At 41.7% G+C, this 16,913-nt stretch overlaps 1 protein-coding gene across 1 annotated transcript in view; it reads right to left on the reverse strand.

The window, feature by feature from the left end:
- The window catches only part of LOC104135028 (SH2 domain-containing adapter protein B), a 78,711-nt gene that overhangs the window by 43,774 nt on the left and 18,024 nt on the right, over positions 1-16,913 (reverse strand). The window contains exon 3 of the mRNA XM_035888456.1: positions 12,510-12,627. Within this exon, the coding sequence (XP_035744349.1) occupies positions 12,510-12,627 (118 nt within the window). The remainder of the gene's footprint in view (positions 1-12,509; positions 12,628-16,913) is intronic.

Here is a 16,913-nt window from a genome sequence, read left to right on the forward strand (position 1 = left end):
TTAAACCACTAACCAATGGGCATGCAAACATTTCCAGTGATCAAAGCCACACCCAGAGAGACAACTGTGGAAAGCTGGATTTTTTGTTGGGTGTTTGTTCTTTATTTGTCTTTAAAGAAAGATATAAAAAGATCCTTAAAAAAAGTGATTAGGAGAGGCTGCCTGTTAATATGCTCTACATTCTACCATGATGCCAAGTTTTCTCAGTGATGGTGCATCTCACAACCAAAGGAAATGGCAATAAAATGTGCTATTCAGCCTAACACACAAAAGCAATGGTGTATCTGAAAGACACCATCTTTTTTCCCTTTGCCTCCCTCTTCCCTTTCTATTTCAGCTGAAACAGCAGCACAGACACCTTCTAGCCCACCTCAGGCTGCATTACAGCGATAACAGCTGCTGCAGGACTTGCTTAGGAAAAGCTCAAGAGGGCTCAGCTATGCCATCATGATTTTCTGCCTTGCAGACCATCCCAGCCAAGTGCAACTGTTTGACAGACCATACAAGAGCTACAATAGCACAAGAGCCACAAAGCCCACTGCTTCTTCACATAGCTTTTCAAATTACCCACGCTACAAAAAATGAATGCAGAAGTCAAAGCAAGCCCAAAATTCCTTCAGGCAAGCCCAGTTTGCCTAGTTTGTTCTTAATTGCTAGTCTGACCTACAACAGCATTGGTTTTGCATGCCTAAATCCTGCTTCATAAAACCAAGCTGTATGCGAACTCTCCCACTCCATGCCAGCAACACATGAAACTGAACAAGGCAGAACCAAGCACAAGCTCAGATGAAGATTGATTATTTCCAACTTCCTTTTGATATTGCTCAAGAAATTCAGTCACAGTAGCACAACACATCCCAGCAGCAAGCAGAAACACAATGCAGGCTTCCTAGACCTTTGCTTGGGTAGGCACAACAGAAAGCAATGCACGTATCAGCACACCAACACACACCAAAACAAGATGAGGCTTACCTGACCCCATCCAGAAAGGGCAGGCTTCTCCCACAGAAAATAGTCTCTAATAATTTTAGCAACCAGAATGATGATGAACAGCGGAGTTTGCATAGGTTTTGAGCTCCTCCAAAAGAGCACTTTCAGGCAGAATTCTTCACAGCCAGAAACTTGAGAAGCAGAGAAACTCTGTTGTTGCCAGCCTACAAAAAATGCAAGCTGCACAAAAGAAGTTGTGTTTCTGACTTCTTCCCACTGTAGTTCTAAGGTAATTTTATGACACTGCTGTGAAGCCACATTAAAATGTAGGCAAACTGATATGGCAAGATATTCAGTCTCCATGGCAAGCAGACACAGAACTGGCTGAACCTTCAACCCTCACTTACTTTTAAGGATAAGAAAAATCTCTTGTTTGGGTTACAAAACCAAAAAAGATGCAGGAGAAACTAGCTACCACATTACAGTTGATGTCAGAAACAGACTCCATTATTTAAGGTTTCATTCATGTTTTGCCACTAGAGACATTCAGAGCTTGGATGCAAAACCAACAAGCAAAAATTCTACCCATTTACCAGTGAGCTAAGCACAACAAATATGACAAAATATTACTGTTGAAAGGGTATCTTATTCCTTCCAAGGAACATGCTTAACTAGTATTTCCTGTACCATCTTGCTTGACCTTACTTAACTTTTCTGCAAAGTATAGAGGAAAAAACCAAAGTGATTGGAGTAAGAGCGAATGTAATATGAAGGGATGATTGAGAAAGTACTTCTCAAAAAAAAAATCCTCACTAGTTTTTTTTTTTAAAAAAAAAAAAAAAAAAAAAAAAAGGATCCCCAGCAGGACCTTTGACTTGAGAACAGCTAGCTGGGGAAAGGGTAGAAATACTTTCTGACTTTGTAGTGGATGTAATGTCCACTAGTTTTCTTTTTAAAAAAATAAATCTGAGTTAGGGTAGTAATATTTATTCCCAGGGTTGTAAAACTGATACCGGCTTGGTTATTAAAATGTTGCTCTTAAACATTTTCACACGGGCTTCAAACACTTCCTTTGGCTAAAATCCTCTTTGCAAAAGAACAAAAGGAAAGAGAAGAGGAAAACAAAGCATACCTTTGAAGAAGAGGCATATGGGTGAGACATATTATTGTCTTTTTTTTTGTCCTAAGTGCTGCCAGTCTCATTTTTTCTTTTAGCATCATAGTTCCAGCTCCAATTAACAAATCCCTCTAAAGCTCATCAGCAACAGTCCACGTCTCTCCCAGGCTGCTGACTCTTCATGTAACAAATTCTCTCCATTCTGCATTTGAGCAATGTGGCAGAAGAACAATAGAACTGGGACCAGTTTGAGAAGATTGAGGGCTGAAGTGATAAGTCAGTTAACTGGTGAGATGTACCACTGATGTCCCTCACCCAATAAAGTAACACTCCTCCTAGTCAGAGCCAACAGCAGGAGTTTACAGCGCTCCCTTACTTTTCCATACAGATGACAGCGGTATCAGTCATCTACACTTCCATCACACTTCCAGCTGGAAAGCACACAGAATTCCTGCCAACAGAGTCCAGACATGCACATACAGCCCCAGTCCAGCCTGCAAGCCCGTCTGGCCAGCCTCTGTTCCTTCATGCCAAGAAGGGATAGTGAACAGCTGTGAGGAATCATACTGTCTGCTGCAACAGCAACAGCATGCTGTCAGCATGTATATTCCCCATCCAGTGTTACCTCCAGAACACTGCAATATCTGTGGATGAGCCCCTGCTCAAGCTATATTTCAGCAGATTGCTTCTTTATACCTCACAAGCATCTGTCTGGTCTTTCCAGAGGTTAATTTTAAAAAGACCAACACTGAAAGCATAGTGACATGGTGGCAAAGCTGGACATGGACTGAGACCAAACAAACATGGATTCCCACAAGCTAGCCTGGAATATCCTGATTCTCACAGCCATTTCTCACTTTGACAGAACAGCTACAGATTAGTCGTAGGATCATCAGATAAATTAGGTTAAACAAGATCTCAGGAATTCATTTTGTTCAATCTCCTACTCAAAGCAGGGTCAGCTATGAGGTCAGACAAGATTACTCAAGTGCTGGTTCCTCAGTCCAGACTTGAAAAACTCTGGATGGAGACTACACAATCTCACTGGGCAACCTTCTCTCACCATTTGACTGTCCTCATAGAGAGAATATTTTTTTTCATTACATTCAGTTGGAACCTCTCATTTCAGTTTATGTTCACTGCCTCTCACACTTTCCAGGTGTGGAAAGGACAGAAGGAACACTGATGAAATCAGAAGAAATCACAGTCTACAGAGCTCTGCTTTCAAGGGAAAATGCAAAACAGTTTCATTTTTATTTTACTTGGTCCAGCTTAAGGGTTTACACAACTCACACATATATTTACAGGACAGGGAGAAGCTCCTTAGCTGCCACATGCCCTCATGCACAGACATGTTCTACATAAGAGATTCCTTCACAGCAAGCTGACATTCATCTTTTCTATCTTACTGGGTGGCCAGGGCAGTGAGACATTTTCAAATGCAACATATCTACTAGTGGGTAGGGGCTGGGGGAGAAGTATGGAAGAGGGATGTGGGGAGACTAAAATGACCTTGAATGGAGTAGCAGCAAGTTGCTTAATCCAGCAAGATATGAAATGAGAAAACAAGGAGCACTTTCACCTTTGTAGGCCAAAAGATTTCCAAGATGACAGATTTCTAAAATGACAGATCCTCTTGGACCACACAGACCTCAGTGCTACTCAAACTGCTGCTGACAGCATCCCTATCTTGAAGGGACAGGCAATTCACATCCAGTATTAAAAGGAGCAGTGTTCTTAAGAAAAGCAGCCCAAAAACTTGAAACTTGTCTGGGGTTGAGGAGGATGGGGGTAGAGGGAGAGGGAAGACCTGTGATAACTGGCAGGCTAAGACAGACACAGAATCAAACAAGTGTGTTAAGACACTTAAATATAACCCTCTATGCCAAAAGCAATGCTGTATTCAAACCACATACAGGCACCAAGGAATAAGCACCATCACGCGTTACAGATGTTGCTTGCATTAGGCATGCAGATAGGTTTTGTCTAAGTAACCCTCTTGATCAAAGTGGCTTGAAACTACTGTTTCTTTATCAACATTATGCAGGGAGTCTTCCAAACTGTGGGCAAAGGTTTAATAGCATTTTGAACTCAATGGTTACTCTTTGCCGAGCATCCATTCCTTCACTTTGCTTTTTGTGGAAAAACACAGGCCAGATTCATCAGACACTGAGCAAGTAAATTGCATGAATAAAGTTAAATTCCTTCCACATGCACTCTCACCTAGTCTATTATAATGCTGACCTACATTTCCAAAGTTCTGGACATCTTGTTCCCATTATTTTGGGTGTAAGTTCTGTCTTAATGGGAAAAAGCGGCAAGAAACTGACCCCCCCCCCTTCAATTTGTATTCAGGCTTGTGATTCAAATTTCACCATTCAGTCCATTTCCAGACTACATCAAGTCATAAGAGCAAGATGAGGGTGTTGAAATGGGGGGGAGAAGGAAAGGGAATTACATTTAAATCTTGGCTTAAGCCCATTCTCGACAATATGTTTGTACACTAAAACTAAGCAAAAAAATTCTATGCATGCAACTGATCCATTGAGTGGCAAGACAAAAAGTCTCTCTCTTTCTAAGTCTTATTCCAGATCAAGGTCGGGGATGGTTACTCTTTCAGGAAAAGGCCAATTTTACAGTTACACAGCTGTACAGAGTAGAGATGAAGACTTAGGTTTTTATTTTCATGCATTTGCAAACTGGTATGCACTATTCAGAGCAGCAATCACTGCCATAATATTAAAGAGAATTAGGGAGAATGCCTTAAATTAATTTAGGGGAGGAGACCGATTTAAACACAGAGGAATGCTATTCATTTTATGTACAGCTGGTTTCCACCCCCAGTCATGCATCTAATTATAGCAACCACAACACACCAGTCTCTCCCAACATGGGAACTAAGACACTATACATTCTGACCTTATCTCCTCACACTCACTGATGGGGTGTGAAGTGCTCATGAAGACAGGTAGAGAAGTACCAATCAGCATTGCAACTGGCCTGTGTCTGAAGTGATATAGTTGCATGGCACGTGTGAGATTTATTGCTTTGCTCAGAGAAAAGGTAAGGACTTGTGTTGAAGCAGATCCAGCATTCTTTCAAACATGCCTCAATTCATGCACATCAGATCTAACGCAAAGGAAGACGTCCTCCTCTGTATTTGTCCACAGACAATTTCTTTCCTTTAAATCATTGCTGAATGAAATCTCTGTCCAAATTTCTAGTGCAGTAAGAAACACCTTGAAATAGATGCTGAAGCCCAGCAGGTTTCTAACTAAGATTACTTACAGCATATTTTAAAGAAGGACCACAGCTGTTCAGAAGGTATCTACAATCAGGCTAGCAGCAGGTGAGCCAAGCTCTATAAACACATAGAGTAACACTAGATCTGTGCTCCAAATGATGTGTATGTTCAGGATGCATCAGACATCCCCTTCTTTGTCAGCTCTAGGAAGAGCTTCCCAGGATTTCCAGCCCTTTAGAAAACTCCCAACATATAAATAAAGTCAATTTGTTACCAATCACAAGCTTACTTCTGTGTGCTAATGATCTTCTTCAAACCTCATTGCAAACAATGAGTTGAGAGCACATACACATCAAATTTCAAGAGTTAAGAGTTACCTTGTACTTTACCCCACATTTTTTTTTTTTTTTTATGAAAAACAGCTTAAAAATTGTTCTGAAAGAATGATCAGCATGTTATCTTATTCATACCATTTGGCGACAGAACAATGAACACAGGAGTTCTAGTGAGGAATCTATGATACCATATGAGATGGATTGATGATGGATAAATTCTCATTTTGGGCTTATTTCTAGTCATGGCTGTCCTGGTGTTAGAACCTTAAACAGAATCTAGAATTGGAACACACACAAATGTAGGAACAAGAGAGGAAGCTTGAAGTCTTTTGAAAATTATGCCAGATGTTGAGCTTAGTGGGCAAACACACTGCCTCCTGTGTGTTGGCTACAGCTGTTTGCCATGTTCAAATACAAGCAGATAGCAAATCCTAAACTGAGACACTACTGTGCTTAAAGATCACAGGTTGGCTTCCTAGGCTCAGTGACCTTCAATAGGCCAGAAATGTTCTTTCTAAACACCCCATGCTGTATGCGCTAACCCATGTGGCCTAATATTTATCAAAGCAATTATCTTTTTACATTATTTGCAGTGGTAAACTCGGCGCCAACAAACAAGATGCCAGAGGCCAGCTGTTAAAGGATTTTACAAGAACTGACTCACCACCATTGTGCTGTAGTGACTATTCAGATGAAGTTACATGTCTGGACAAAAAAAGGCCTCTACAGTTACAAGGGAAACTGACACCCAAGACCTTCTGAAGTAGGTGCAGGTTCATGGGAATGCTGTTTTCCGGACACTCCCAGCATTTCTGTGGTAGCTTGCAGCAAGACACAGCTACTGCTCCCAGCATGTCCATGGGGAGCTCTCAGTTAAGGCAGGTGCACTGCTTTTGCTCATCTGCCTGTCATGCATTGGAGATTCCACTGTGATTCAGGAACAGACTCTTACTGCAGTCCCTAGAAAGAAGCAGTGAAGTAAATGAAGGCATTTGCTCTTCTAGCACTGCCTGCACCTAGAGAGGAGGCTCAGCTTTCCACATCCACAGGGAGGGAGGCAAAGCACAAAATCCCTAGGCATGAGCTAGTTAAGCTTGTTCACTCTTCTACTGCATAGCCAGGATGATGTATATAGAGACAGGATGATAAATACAGAGAAAAAGAAGAAAGCAAGGAGGATCCTAACCTTGCGAGCCTGTGAACAAAGCTGTGAGTTTTCCTTTGGAATTCTCTCTAATATCCCCCTTGTTAAACCTCAGAAAAGCTCCTGTTGACAGAATCCTCACATTTATTAAGGCCTCTCTGGATGGTGGCTCTGCCCTCCCTTATCAAGCACTTCCCTTTGTTTATGTTAATCTTTGCTGATAGTGCAGATTCGTTATCACTCAGGTTGATGAATGCATTGAACAACACAGGCAAGACAACAGGTATCTCTGTGCCATGATCCTAATGCTCTAGAGCATCCCTAGAAATAATTTCCAGCTCTTCAGGTCCAGCACACAGATCCTTCTCCTGTACCAGTCACCCACCCCTGGAGCATGTATACGAGCTTCTTGGTTCAGTCTGCCATACACAAACCAGGCTTGTATGGGGAAAGACATGTTCTTTTCAGATTTAACTACATCTGGGAGACTTGACTTCAGCTTTCCATTTATGGTCAGAAGCCTTTCTGTGACTTATTTAGATCTTCCAGTCTTCAAGGGCTACTGCCAGCACGCTGCTGTATTGATTCGGGACTGACTCAATGCACACTGAGCACCTTTCCTGATCTTGCATGTCAGTGTATCCCACCTACAAGATCTAACATGCCCAGGTCCCAGGACAACTGTGTGACTAACCTCTTATTATAAATGCATCAATAACAAAACTGAATTCCTGCTTCCTCTAACACTTGCCTTTGACTGTCTGGAAGGATATTTTTATTGCCTTGAGCAGCCTCTAAACTTACCCTGAAGAGAAGAGAGGCAGTGTATATTATATCATGAGCGTTACGACAGCCTTCTGAAGACTGTTTGCAACACAGCATTTGTTCCATGAGGAATACATGGCATGTTACATCTCAGGGAAAGAAGCTACTTTCAGAAATGCTACCCACTGAAATACAAGAAGCGGGGTTTCTCCCTGTCTACTGTATCCCTGAGGCAGATGCATGATACAAAGGCCAGAACCCCATGGAGGGGCTGATGGTCCTGGTGCAGTGCTAGGTGATGCCTAAAAAAGCAAAGGAAAAGCATGGTGTACATCCAAACTTCCCGGCAGGACACAGACCTGAGGCACTTCCAGGCCTCTAAGAAATCAAGGCACCGATTACCTTAACTTTCAAACCACTGAACTAACTGAAGGGCTTAGCCTGCCCCAACTCTCTTTCACTACCCATTCTAGAGCACAGAAAACACAGCTCCTGATCTGAAAAAAGATAGCAGTGTTTTTGCCAACACACATCCGCTAAGGTAGGCATGCCCCTCAGACAACGCTTTTTCCTTCCCCTCTCACAGGATCCCCCTCACATTTTTGATAATGTGGTTTCAAATTAGTTTGAGACTTGAACTGACCATAATTTTACTATTATTCAAGTAAACCGATTTTCATATTATAGCATGTACCATGCTAGGCACCTTGTACTCAAAAAATTGTGAGTTGGTGGTAAGGGGCTCCCTTCAAAGCTAAGCAGCAAGTTAATAAGGGCAACAGATGCAGTCTATTATCTCATTCTTGTAGCCAATATTCTTTATCATCCCTTAAAATGATATAGTTCTTTGTGCAACAACTTGGCTGACAGCGTCCCTCTGTGTGATGATCCAGCACACAGATAGCTGTTGTATAAACTGCCTTGATTTGACATTTGATTGCAAATGTTTCATGCATTCTGAGGACTTGACTTAACTCTTTCTCAGAGGCAGAGATACCTGGAAGACCTGTGTCAACACAGACAATTGTCAGATGAAAGTGGAAAGGCACTATCCATTCCAGCTCACAGGGTATGCCTGGGACAGGGTCTCATGACTTTAAGGGGATTTTAAAGGGAAAAAAAGTACCCACATTTTTCCCCAGCATAGCCACATTAATGAATTAAGAGCACCTTTCCTCCTCTCAGGTAAGGGATTACCACAGAAAACAGACCCCTCTCCAGTATTTGACATCCAGTGCAGGCTGATGGGAGTAAGTACTCAGGTGGAACCTAACTTCTCTTCCCCTAGCATTCCCTGAGAAGAATGGATGACAGAACAGCCTGGATGTTACGGGCACCACAATTCTGGCCTGACAGTGTCTCAACTATTCACTTTGTTCAAATGCAGTGTGTCCAGCCTCTGCTCCTCTGCGGAACTCTCTTAAGCAGGCAGTACCTCCTACACCTGATCCAAGCAATGACACTTGGTTACAGACTCAGTAAGGGAGCACAGGCCTGTTTCTGTGATGGGCCACATGTAATTGCAGCAGCTATTGCAGCAGCTACAGACTGACACTAGGGGAAAAATAAGAATTAAAAGCTTGCAATAAGAAAGCAGTGGGAACACCATACTTGCAACACACTTGGGTAGACAGTCTAGCTCTTGCCAGGGAACAATGGGGATTTATACTGCTATTCCAAGAGAGAACAGAGTTCCTGCAGCTGTTAGACAGCTCAGATGTAAATTGGCACATGGGGTGGCAGCTTTATGAGGAACCCCAGTCACAGTAATGTTATCTTGCATTCTTTCTTCTTTCCTCTCCTCTTTGCCTTCAATCCTTCCTCATCTATATCTTGCTAGGGTGTGGTTATGCAGGCAGTATTAGCAATGCCAGTATCTTCTTAGCAGGTTACTGTTTTCTCTCTGGTCCATCTACTTCTCAGGATCCTTAGAAATCAGCATCTTCTTAGCTATCCCTACTTGTTTGCATGCATGCATGATAGCAGCCAAACCAGCATCTCATTCCATACATAGTCCAGGATACAGTATGTCAGATATTAAGATCACACAGAACTTCCTTCATACATCTGAATTTACTCTGGGATAACCAATCCCCTAACATGTTGGGGATAAGGCAAAGATACAATAGCGTTACTGTGGCTTTGGGTGCATGCTCACCCAAGCTGAGACTCACATCACACAGCACACCAGGAACTGGATTCCAGCTATTTCCTCTGAACCTCTGGCATGGACTTCCTGAAGACAGGACAGACACTTACGAATATCAACACAGGACAGCAGATGTGTTTGGCTGCCAGGAGATGACAGCTGCTTATAAATATGCATTCATTCTCAACATGCTCTACATTAGCCTCACGTCAAGCCCTTCCTCGAAGAGCCTTTCCAAACCTTGGCATAAAGGTTGCTTTCTTTCAATCAACATAACCACAAATCTGGGAGGACAGTATTTTTGGGGACACTATCAGCAGAATAAATTTCAAGCCTGATTAAACCCAATTCTAACCACAGACAGCATGGAATCGGAGAGACCATTCAACAGTTTATTGAAACAATCAACTTCAAGGCTTTTTTAAAAATTTTAAATTAAACATCAGCTGAGAACCAACTGCATCACGACTGTGAGCCCACAGAGCTTTCAGGGAGAAAGAAGAAGTTTTGAATGAACATATTGGTTATTTCAGACATCATACACTTCTACTCAGGTGTAAGCTTAGCTTCTCAAATTGAAATAATAGGGTCTTATTTCAGACAGGCATTTGCTTTTGCCTAACCCTCTACTAACTCAAGTAGAGTGTGGCATGCACAAAAACCTTAGGCTCCTACTTCAAACCAGCCCTTATACCTGGTTTCCAGAGTTGATCACGAGTTAAGAGTACATCTGTAAACAAGGAATAACTGACAAAAAGCTGTTTTGTTTTCTTTCTCTCCTAAAGTGCATTCTGCTGTGCTATGCAGATTCCCCCTCTCTGGGATTAATCCATGCTAAATACAGTCAAAAGGACTTCAACAGATTAGTTAAACTAAATGGATAGCCACATAACATTCTTTTGTTCATCAGACAGCATAGCTAACAAACAAACATAATAAACAAAGCAGTAACCATTTTGAGGCCAACAAAACTGCAGTCCAAAGGTCTTCTTTAGGAGTAATAGATACATAATAGAATGCACCTGGGAAATATAAATCTTTAAAAGCTCTCCAAAAAAATGCCTTTGGATTTTCATTTGTCAAGTAAAACACAAAGGCAACTTCTGTGCAATAAAAAACCCAAACATAAACCCACATGCCTGAATATAGTAGAATATATCCTGACCTTACAGGGTTTTATGGGAAGACTTCTTCTATTTCTACCAGATGACTGGAAACCAAATAGCCAGATCTCAAAACACTAAACATCTTCAGGGAGATATCAAGCATCTTCTACTGGCTCAATCAAATGCATATTCAAAACACTTGCTATATCATTATACTCAATTAAACGCTAGTTTTGAAAGTGCCTTTAGCATCTTTGACAGCTCTTTATGTTTGCTTTATAATAACATACAGAGCAGATATAAACAACACCTTAACAGCTGCACCAAACACCAATTTGGCTAAAAGGTATCTTGCAATTGCAAGGGTACACAAATTTACTGCCCCTTACTTTAGCTAAGCCATCCAGTACTGTCCACTAACCATTCCATTTATTATGGCTAATCTGGAAAAGGAGATAGAATAAGATGCTGTCCTAAACACAGGAAGGAAGATATCAAAGCACTGTAAACTTCATAGTTAAAATTACAAATGCTTATCACTGCTGTATAAAGAGCAAGAACTTATTGGGGCTAATTTGTTTTTCTAAGAAATTACACAACAAGAATGAATAGATTTACACCAATGACAAATAAATTCTCCCAGCCTCTCTATAAGATACTGAAAACTTCCAAACAATATAGTCTACATGTTATTTCCTGTGTCTGCCTTCAGAAATGCTATTTAAGAAAAGAAAAATAGGAACACTTGCATGAAAAAAGGATCTTTGCATCCAACAGCCTCATCTTCCCCCACTGATTAATCTTTCCTGAGGGCCCAAAACAGGAGCTGCCAATAGAAAAGGAAAGCATACAATCAACTTAACTGGGCACATGAGTGACTTTTACCTCATAATGAGAGAAAGAGGACCTGCTGTACAAATCTGAGAAATGCACAATTGATCTGCACAAAGATGTGTGTTGACTGAGTCAAATCATCATAAATTAAAAACATATGGCTCCATACCCCAGAAAAATTTACAGACTGCACAGCCAACAATAGGTGCAGATAATATGAGGAAAATACATGGACAATTCAGTCACATAATGCCAGGACAAGGGGTTCAAACAGTCCAAACTCTTACAATGATACCACCATTAACCACCTCCCTACATGACAGAAAAAGAAGGACACTACCAAAAACAGCAGTTAAAGGCTTACAGGCATCCTAAAGTGTCTCGTTTTGACCATTGGTACAAAAAAACATCAGACAAGTGAGGAAGGAAGGAAGGAAGGAAGGAAGCTACACAAGATTGTAGCTTTGCAGCTCTCCTCCAACAGAGGGAAGACCAAGTCTGAATCTGATCAAGGAAAAAAAAACTCCGTAAGCAAATTGATCAACTGTTTTTAAGTGAACTAATACAGTGTCACATTTTGGCCATCCCTACTACGTACACAGATGACAGCCTTGACATTGCCAAGTTGAGCAATACACACTCCCAACTCCCCCTGGTCACATTTTCTTCTTCCCACATAAAACAGTGAGGTCCAGAGCAGTATTTTTAGACATCAGTGCATGTGCAGGCACATGAAAAGCCGCCACAGCATTTACTGTTGACTGCCTAAGCATCTTCAGAAACATGGTTTTCCCAGCCAAAGAACAGTTCTGTTTCACAGCAGCTGTAACAGCCATGTGAACTGCCATGCAATTAAAGCTCACATGCACAATTGTCTTTCCTTACCAGTCATTATTCTCTGGGCTTCATATGGTTCCATATAACCAGTGTTCTCCCCTTTTCCCATTCTGTTCAACTCACTTTTGGCGTCAAATGGATCTGAGTAGTCATCAGCTATCAACACCTGAAAGACAGGGAAGTAACTGTTACTAGAATCTACAGTCAGCAAACTAGAAGGCAGTAACACCCTGCCAGGAAAAAAAGCCAGTTTCACACAGCTGAATCCTATACCATCTTCAAAGTACAGTCTTGAATTTTCAGAGGACAAATACACAATCGCCACAAATCAGTTATGAAATGGTGCTGAAATAGAAGTGTGCTCCTCTTCATAGCAGAAACCTCACAAAGGCAGTCTATGTCAAAAGATTTCTGACTAGCACAAGATATGGAATAATTGGAATGGACAAATTAGAAAGATCCCATCAGTCAGCACATTCAATCCAGTACAATTCTTACCAGAGAAGTTTGCTAATATTCAGAAAAAAAGCACACTTTCACTTGCACTTACTTCACCCCCTCTGCTTTGTAAGTTTAGCAGCTACAACTGAAAAGATTGTTAAATTTTTTTCACATAAATACTCGAAGGCTTTTCTTTTCACTGCATTAATAAGTTCTGTCATTTTAATTCTCAGATGAAAAGGAACAAGACACAAAACAAGCTTAAACTTAGTTCCTTGAACCCATCTGTGCCAACCTTTCTCTTAAATGAAAATCATATCTACCTGTATTTAGTGAACTAGGATAAAAGGCAGCAAAAAGAAATTATCCGTCAGAAGAACGTTTCCTTCCTCCATTAGGAGACTAGAAAAACCTGAAGGCTAGAAAATCTCACCCCTTACTCTATGTTACCATGCTGCCCTCACCCCTGCAAAATCATTGTATACTGTGTCTCATTGGTTATACAGTCTTTTTAATCAGCTGATTAAAGTAACAGGAATCATTCCTCTGACAAGGGGACCAGGGCAAAAAAAAAAATCCTCATATAAGAATTACTGCAGAGCACAGAGGTGTAATGTAGGACAGGCAGGATTCTGAAGCAGAGAGCGCAGAGGCAGGCATCAGCATCAGAATCCCCACAGAATCATAAAATAATTCAGGTGAGAAAGAAATCCAGGAGACCACCCTAACCCCTCACTGAAAGCAGGGCAAGCCTAAAGGGTTCTGCCGTGAAGGCTTACTCTCTTCAAGGGGGATATTTCAAACAAGACTCTTTCTGTCCCACCAGTTACTTTACATCTTTAGGATCAGCACCAGTAAGACTGACAGCGGACTTCTGTTCCAATAGCTTCAATGTTTTCAACAAAGAACCAGGAGTACATTGCCAGCTATGAGACTGAAGCTGCATTGCTTCTGTTTCCTGCTGCATACCCTACCAGACAGCAAAAAACAGGACACACAAGCATTTCCAGATCAAACACCTGCACAAATGCCATGGAGTAAATGAACACTGTATTATAAAAGGCAGAGATGTCCTTTAAGATTAGGGAACAAAACTTTTAACACACTTTGGGAGTCACTACACAGGCCTTGTAACACTGCCACACTGCAATTATTTTGCTTACCAAAAAAACCCCCAAAACAAATCAAAAAGCAGTCAAACACAAAAACCTCACCACATTCCTCAGCATACGCTCCCAACCCGGACTACAGATCACTTGCAAGCACATCTCAGTGCAGGGACATTTTAGAAGATGTATTTGTTATCACATTTGTTAACACTGAACAGAGATGTGAGTGTCAGAGCAAGACTTGGCTATCTAACAGTCACATGTTGACAGCTGGGATACCAAAGTATCTGGGATTGATGTTTTAATTATGTTAGTTGTGTTTTCCTCCACTCAAAGTTTAAAGTGTCTGGAAGTTTCTGTTTGACCAGAAACGACCAGACTGACATGGAAAATGGAGGGAAAAATAATTCTTTCTCTCAATAGGTGTACAAAATTACTGCCTCATTATTGCGAAAAACAGTTAACTCAAAGGAAAAAAGTACCCTCCCCCATGTCTGGCAACCTATGCCCAAGCAGCAAATCCATTGACAGCAGCTGCACACACTTAAGACAAGGACAACAATGTGTATCATGCAGCAGTAATTCCTCCTACTTACAAGGACAGGTTTATGTCCAGAAATGCTGCAGCTGAAATGCCATCCATTTAGTCTTCTGATGCAATCCAGTCAAGAGCTGCTGGATGGTAGCATGGGCTCCATGCTGCTCTCTTATTACAAATGTTGACAAGCAATACTTGCCAATCCTTAGCATAACTTACTAAAGCATGAAACAGATAGCAGTCTAACACATTTATTTGATATTTTTTCTTCTCCGTTTGCCAAAAATATAGTAGGAGGGAAATTATACATATAAAAGGCTGTCAAACAAGATAAAAATCAAGACTGATTTGCTTTAAGAATAATGGTAACATATTAAAGAGCTTACTGTACCTAACATGAACAGGACTAAAGCAACTAACTTGTTATTCAGAAGAGGTCTAACAAAGCAAAAGCTGCTTTCTAACAAGGAAATTTAAAAAAAAAAAAATTAAGGAGGTCCAAACCTACTTTATTTCATTATTGTATTTATTACTATTATTATATTTTATTATCTATAATTCTGTACCAGATCACATTGAGGCTGGAAATATATCCATTACAGTAATCCTTCGAGTGAAAATCTCCCCTAGCTTGGACACTCCTCCCCTTCAAATGAACAGTAGTGTCACAAGCACTATGAGATTCTACACAGCTCACCATAATTGCATTTTCAATCTGGTCACCTATCAAATTTGTCAGATCGGGCAAACCAGCTCTCTCAAAAGACCACCCTCATGAAAAAACAAACAAACAAAACAAAAAAACCAAAACAAAACCCCTCAAACAAACCCCCAACCCACTTTTCAGCACTCACTCAGGCAGAAAAAGCTGTCTGCTTCACATTCCTGGAGCTGTATATTTGTATTTCCTTATTAAAAGTAGCTTTACAGCTCTGAGCTGTCAGAGGGCTCCCCAGGTGACTGTTACTGTTTCCATATATGTTAAAATTTACTAATTCTCAGCCTAGATATAGCAGCAGGCCAGTGCCAATATTCGATTTATTCTGTACTTGCTAACTAATATATATTCTCCACTTCTAGGAAAGCTCAAGTTTTTCTACGTCTTTCTAAAAGAAGCCTTCATTCAAAAAGGCTTGGAAGCCTCAAATGAGTATGCTTGTTAGTTCTATTAGAACATACCTACTGCAAATGTCTAAACTGCTTTTCATATTCCCATTACGGTAGATTATTTCTCCTACTCTCAGAGATCCCAGACAGAAAAAGGGTTCCTACTCTGCAAATCTTTGTGCCATCTCCCCAGAAATTACTTTACCTTAGCAAGCTCATCTTCCAAGCCTGTAGGCAGTAAGTCAGACAACACCAGACAATGGACAAAGTCTTTTGATGAATGACAAGGTTCTGAAGTTTTTATAAATACGTTAACAGCCAAAAGAGAGCCAGGGAGAACCTCCATCCTCTAGTGGATGCAAGGGGGAACATTGCCACTAAAGACGACGAAAAGGCTGAGATACTCAACGCCTTCTTTGCCTCGGTCTTTAATGGCCCAACGAGTTATCCCCAGGGTACCCAGCCTCCTGAGCTGGAAGATGGGGACAGTGACTGGAATAAACCCCCCATAATCCAGGAGGAAACAGTCTTTGACCAGCGCTATGCCACCTAGACATCCACAAGTCTATGGGGCCGGATGGGATCCACCCAAGAGCGCTGAAGGAGCTGGCAGAGGAGCTGGCCAAGCCACTCTCTATCATTTATCAGCAGTCCTGGATAACAGGGGAGGTCCCAGATGACTGGAGGTTGGCAAATGTGACGCCTATCTTCAAGAAGGGCCGGAAGGAGGATCCTGATTTCCTTCTACGACCAGGTGACCCGCCTGGTAGATGAGGGAAAGGCTGTGGATGTTGTATACGTGGACTTCAGCAAAGCCTTCAACACAGTCTCCCATAGCATTCTCCTGGAGAAGCTGGCAGTTCAAGGCCTAGATGGGTGTACTCTTTGCTGGGTTAAAAACTGGCTGGATGGCCGAGCCCAGAGAGGCGTGGTGAATCGAGCTAAATCCAGTTGGCAGCTGGTCACAAGCGGTGTCCCCCAGGGCTCAGTTCTAGGGCCCGTCTTTAATATCTTTATCAACGACCGGGATGAGGGGATTGAGTGTGCTCTCAGTAAATCTGCAGATGACACCAAACTGGGTGGTAGTGTTGATCTGCTTGAGGGGAGGAGGGCTCTGCAGAGAGACCTGGACAGGCTGGATCGATGGGCTGAGGCCAACTGTATGAGGTTCAACAAGGCCAAGTGCCGGGTCCTGCACTTTGGTCACAACAACCCCATGCAGTGCTACAGGCTTGGGGAAGAGTGGCTGGAAAGCTG

The sequence above is a fragment of the Egretta garzetta genome, unplaced genomic scaffold (genome assembly GCF_000687185.1).
Source record: "Egretta garzetta isolate BGI_Z169 unplaced genomic scaffold, ASM68718v1 scaffold271, whole genome shotgun sequence".
Classification (NCBI taxonomy): domain Eukaryota; kingdom Metazoa; phylum Chordata; class Aves; order Pelecaniformes; family Ardeidae; genus Egretta; species Egretta garzetta.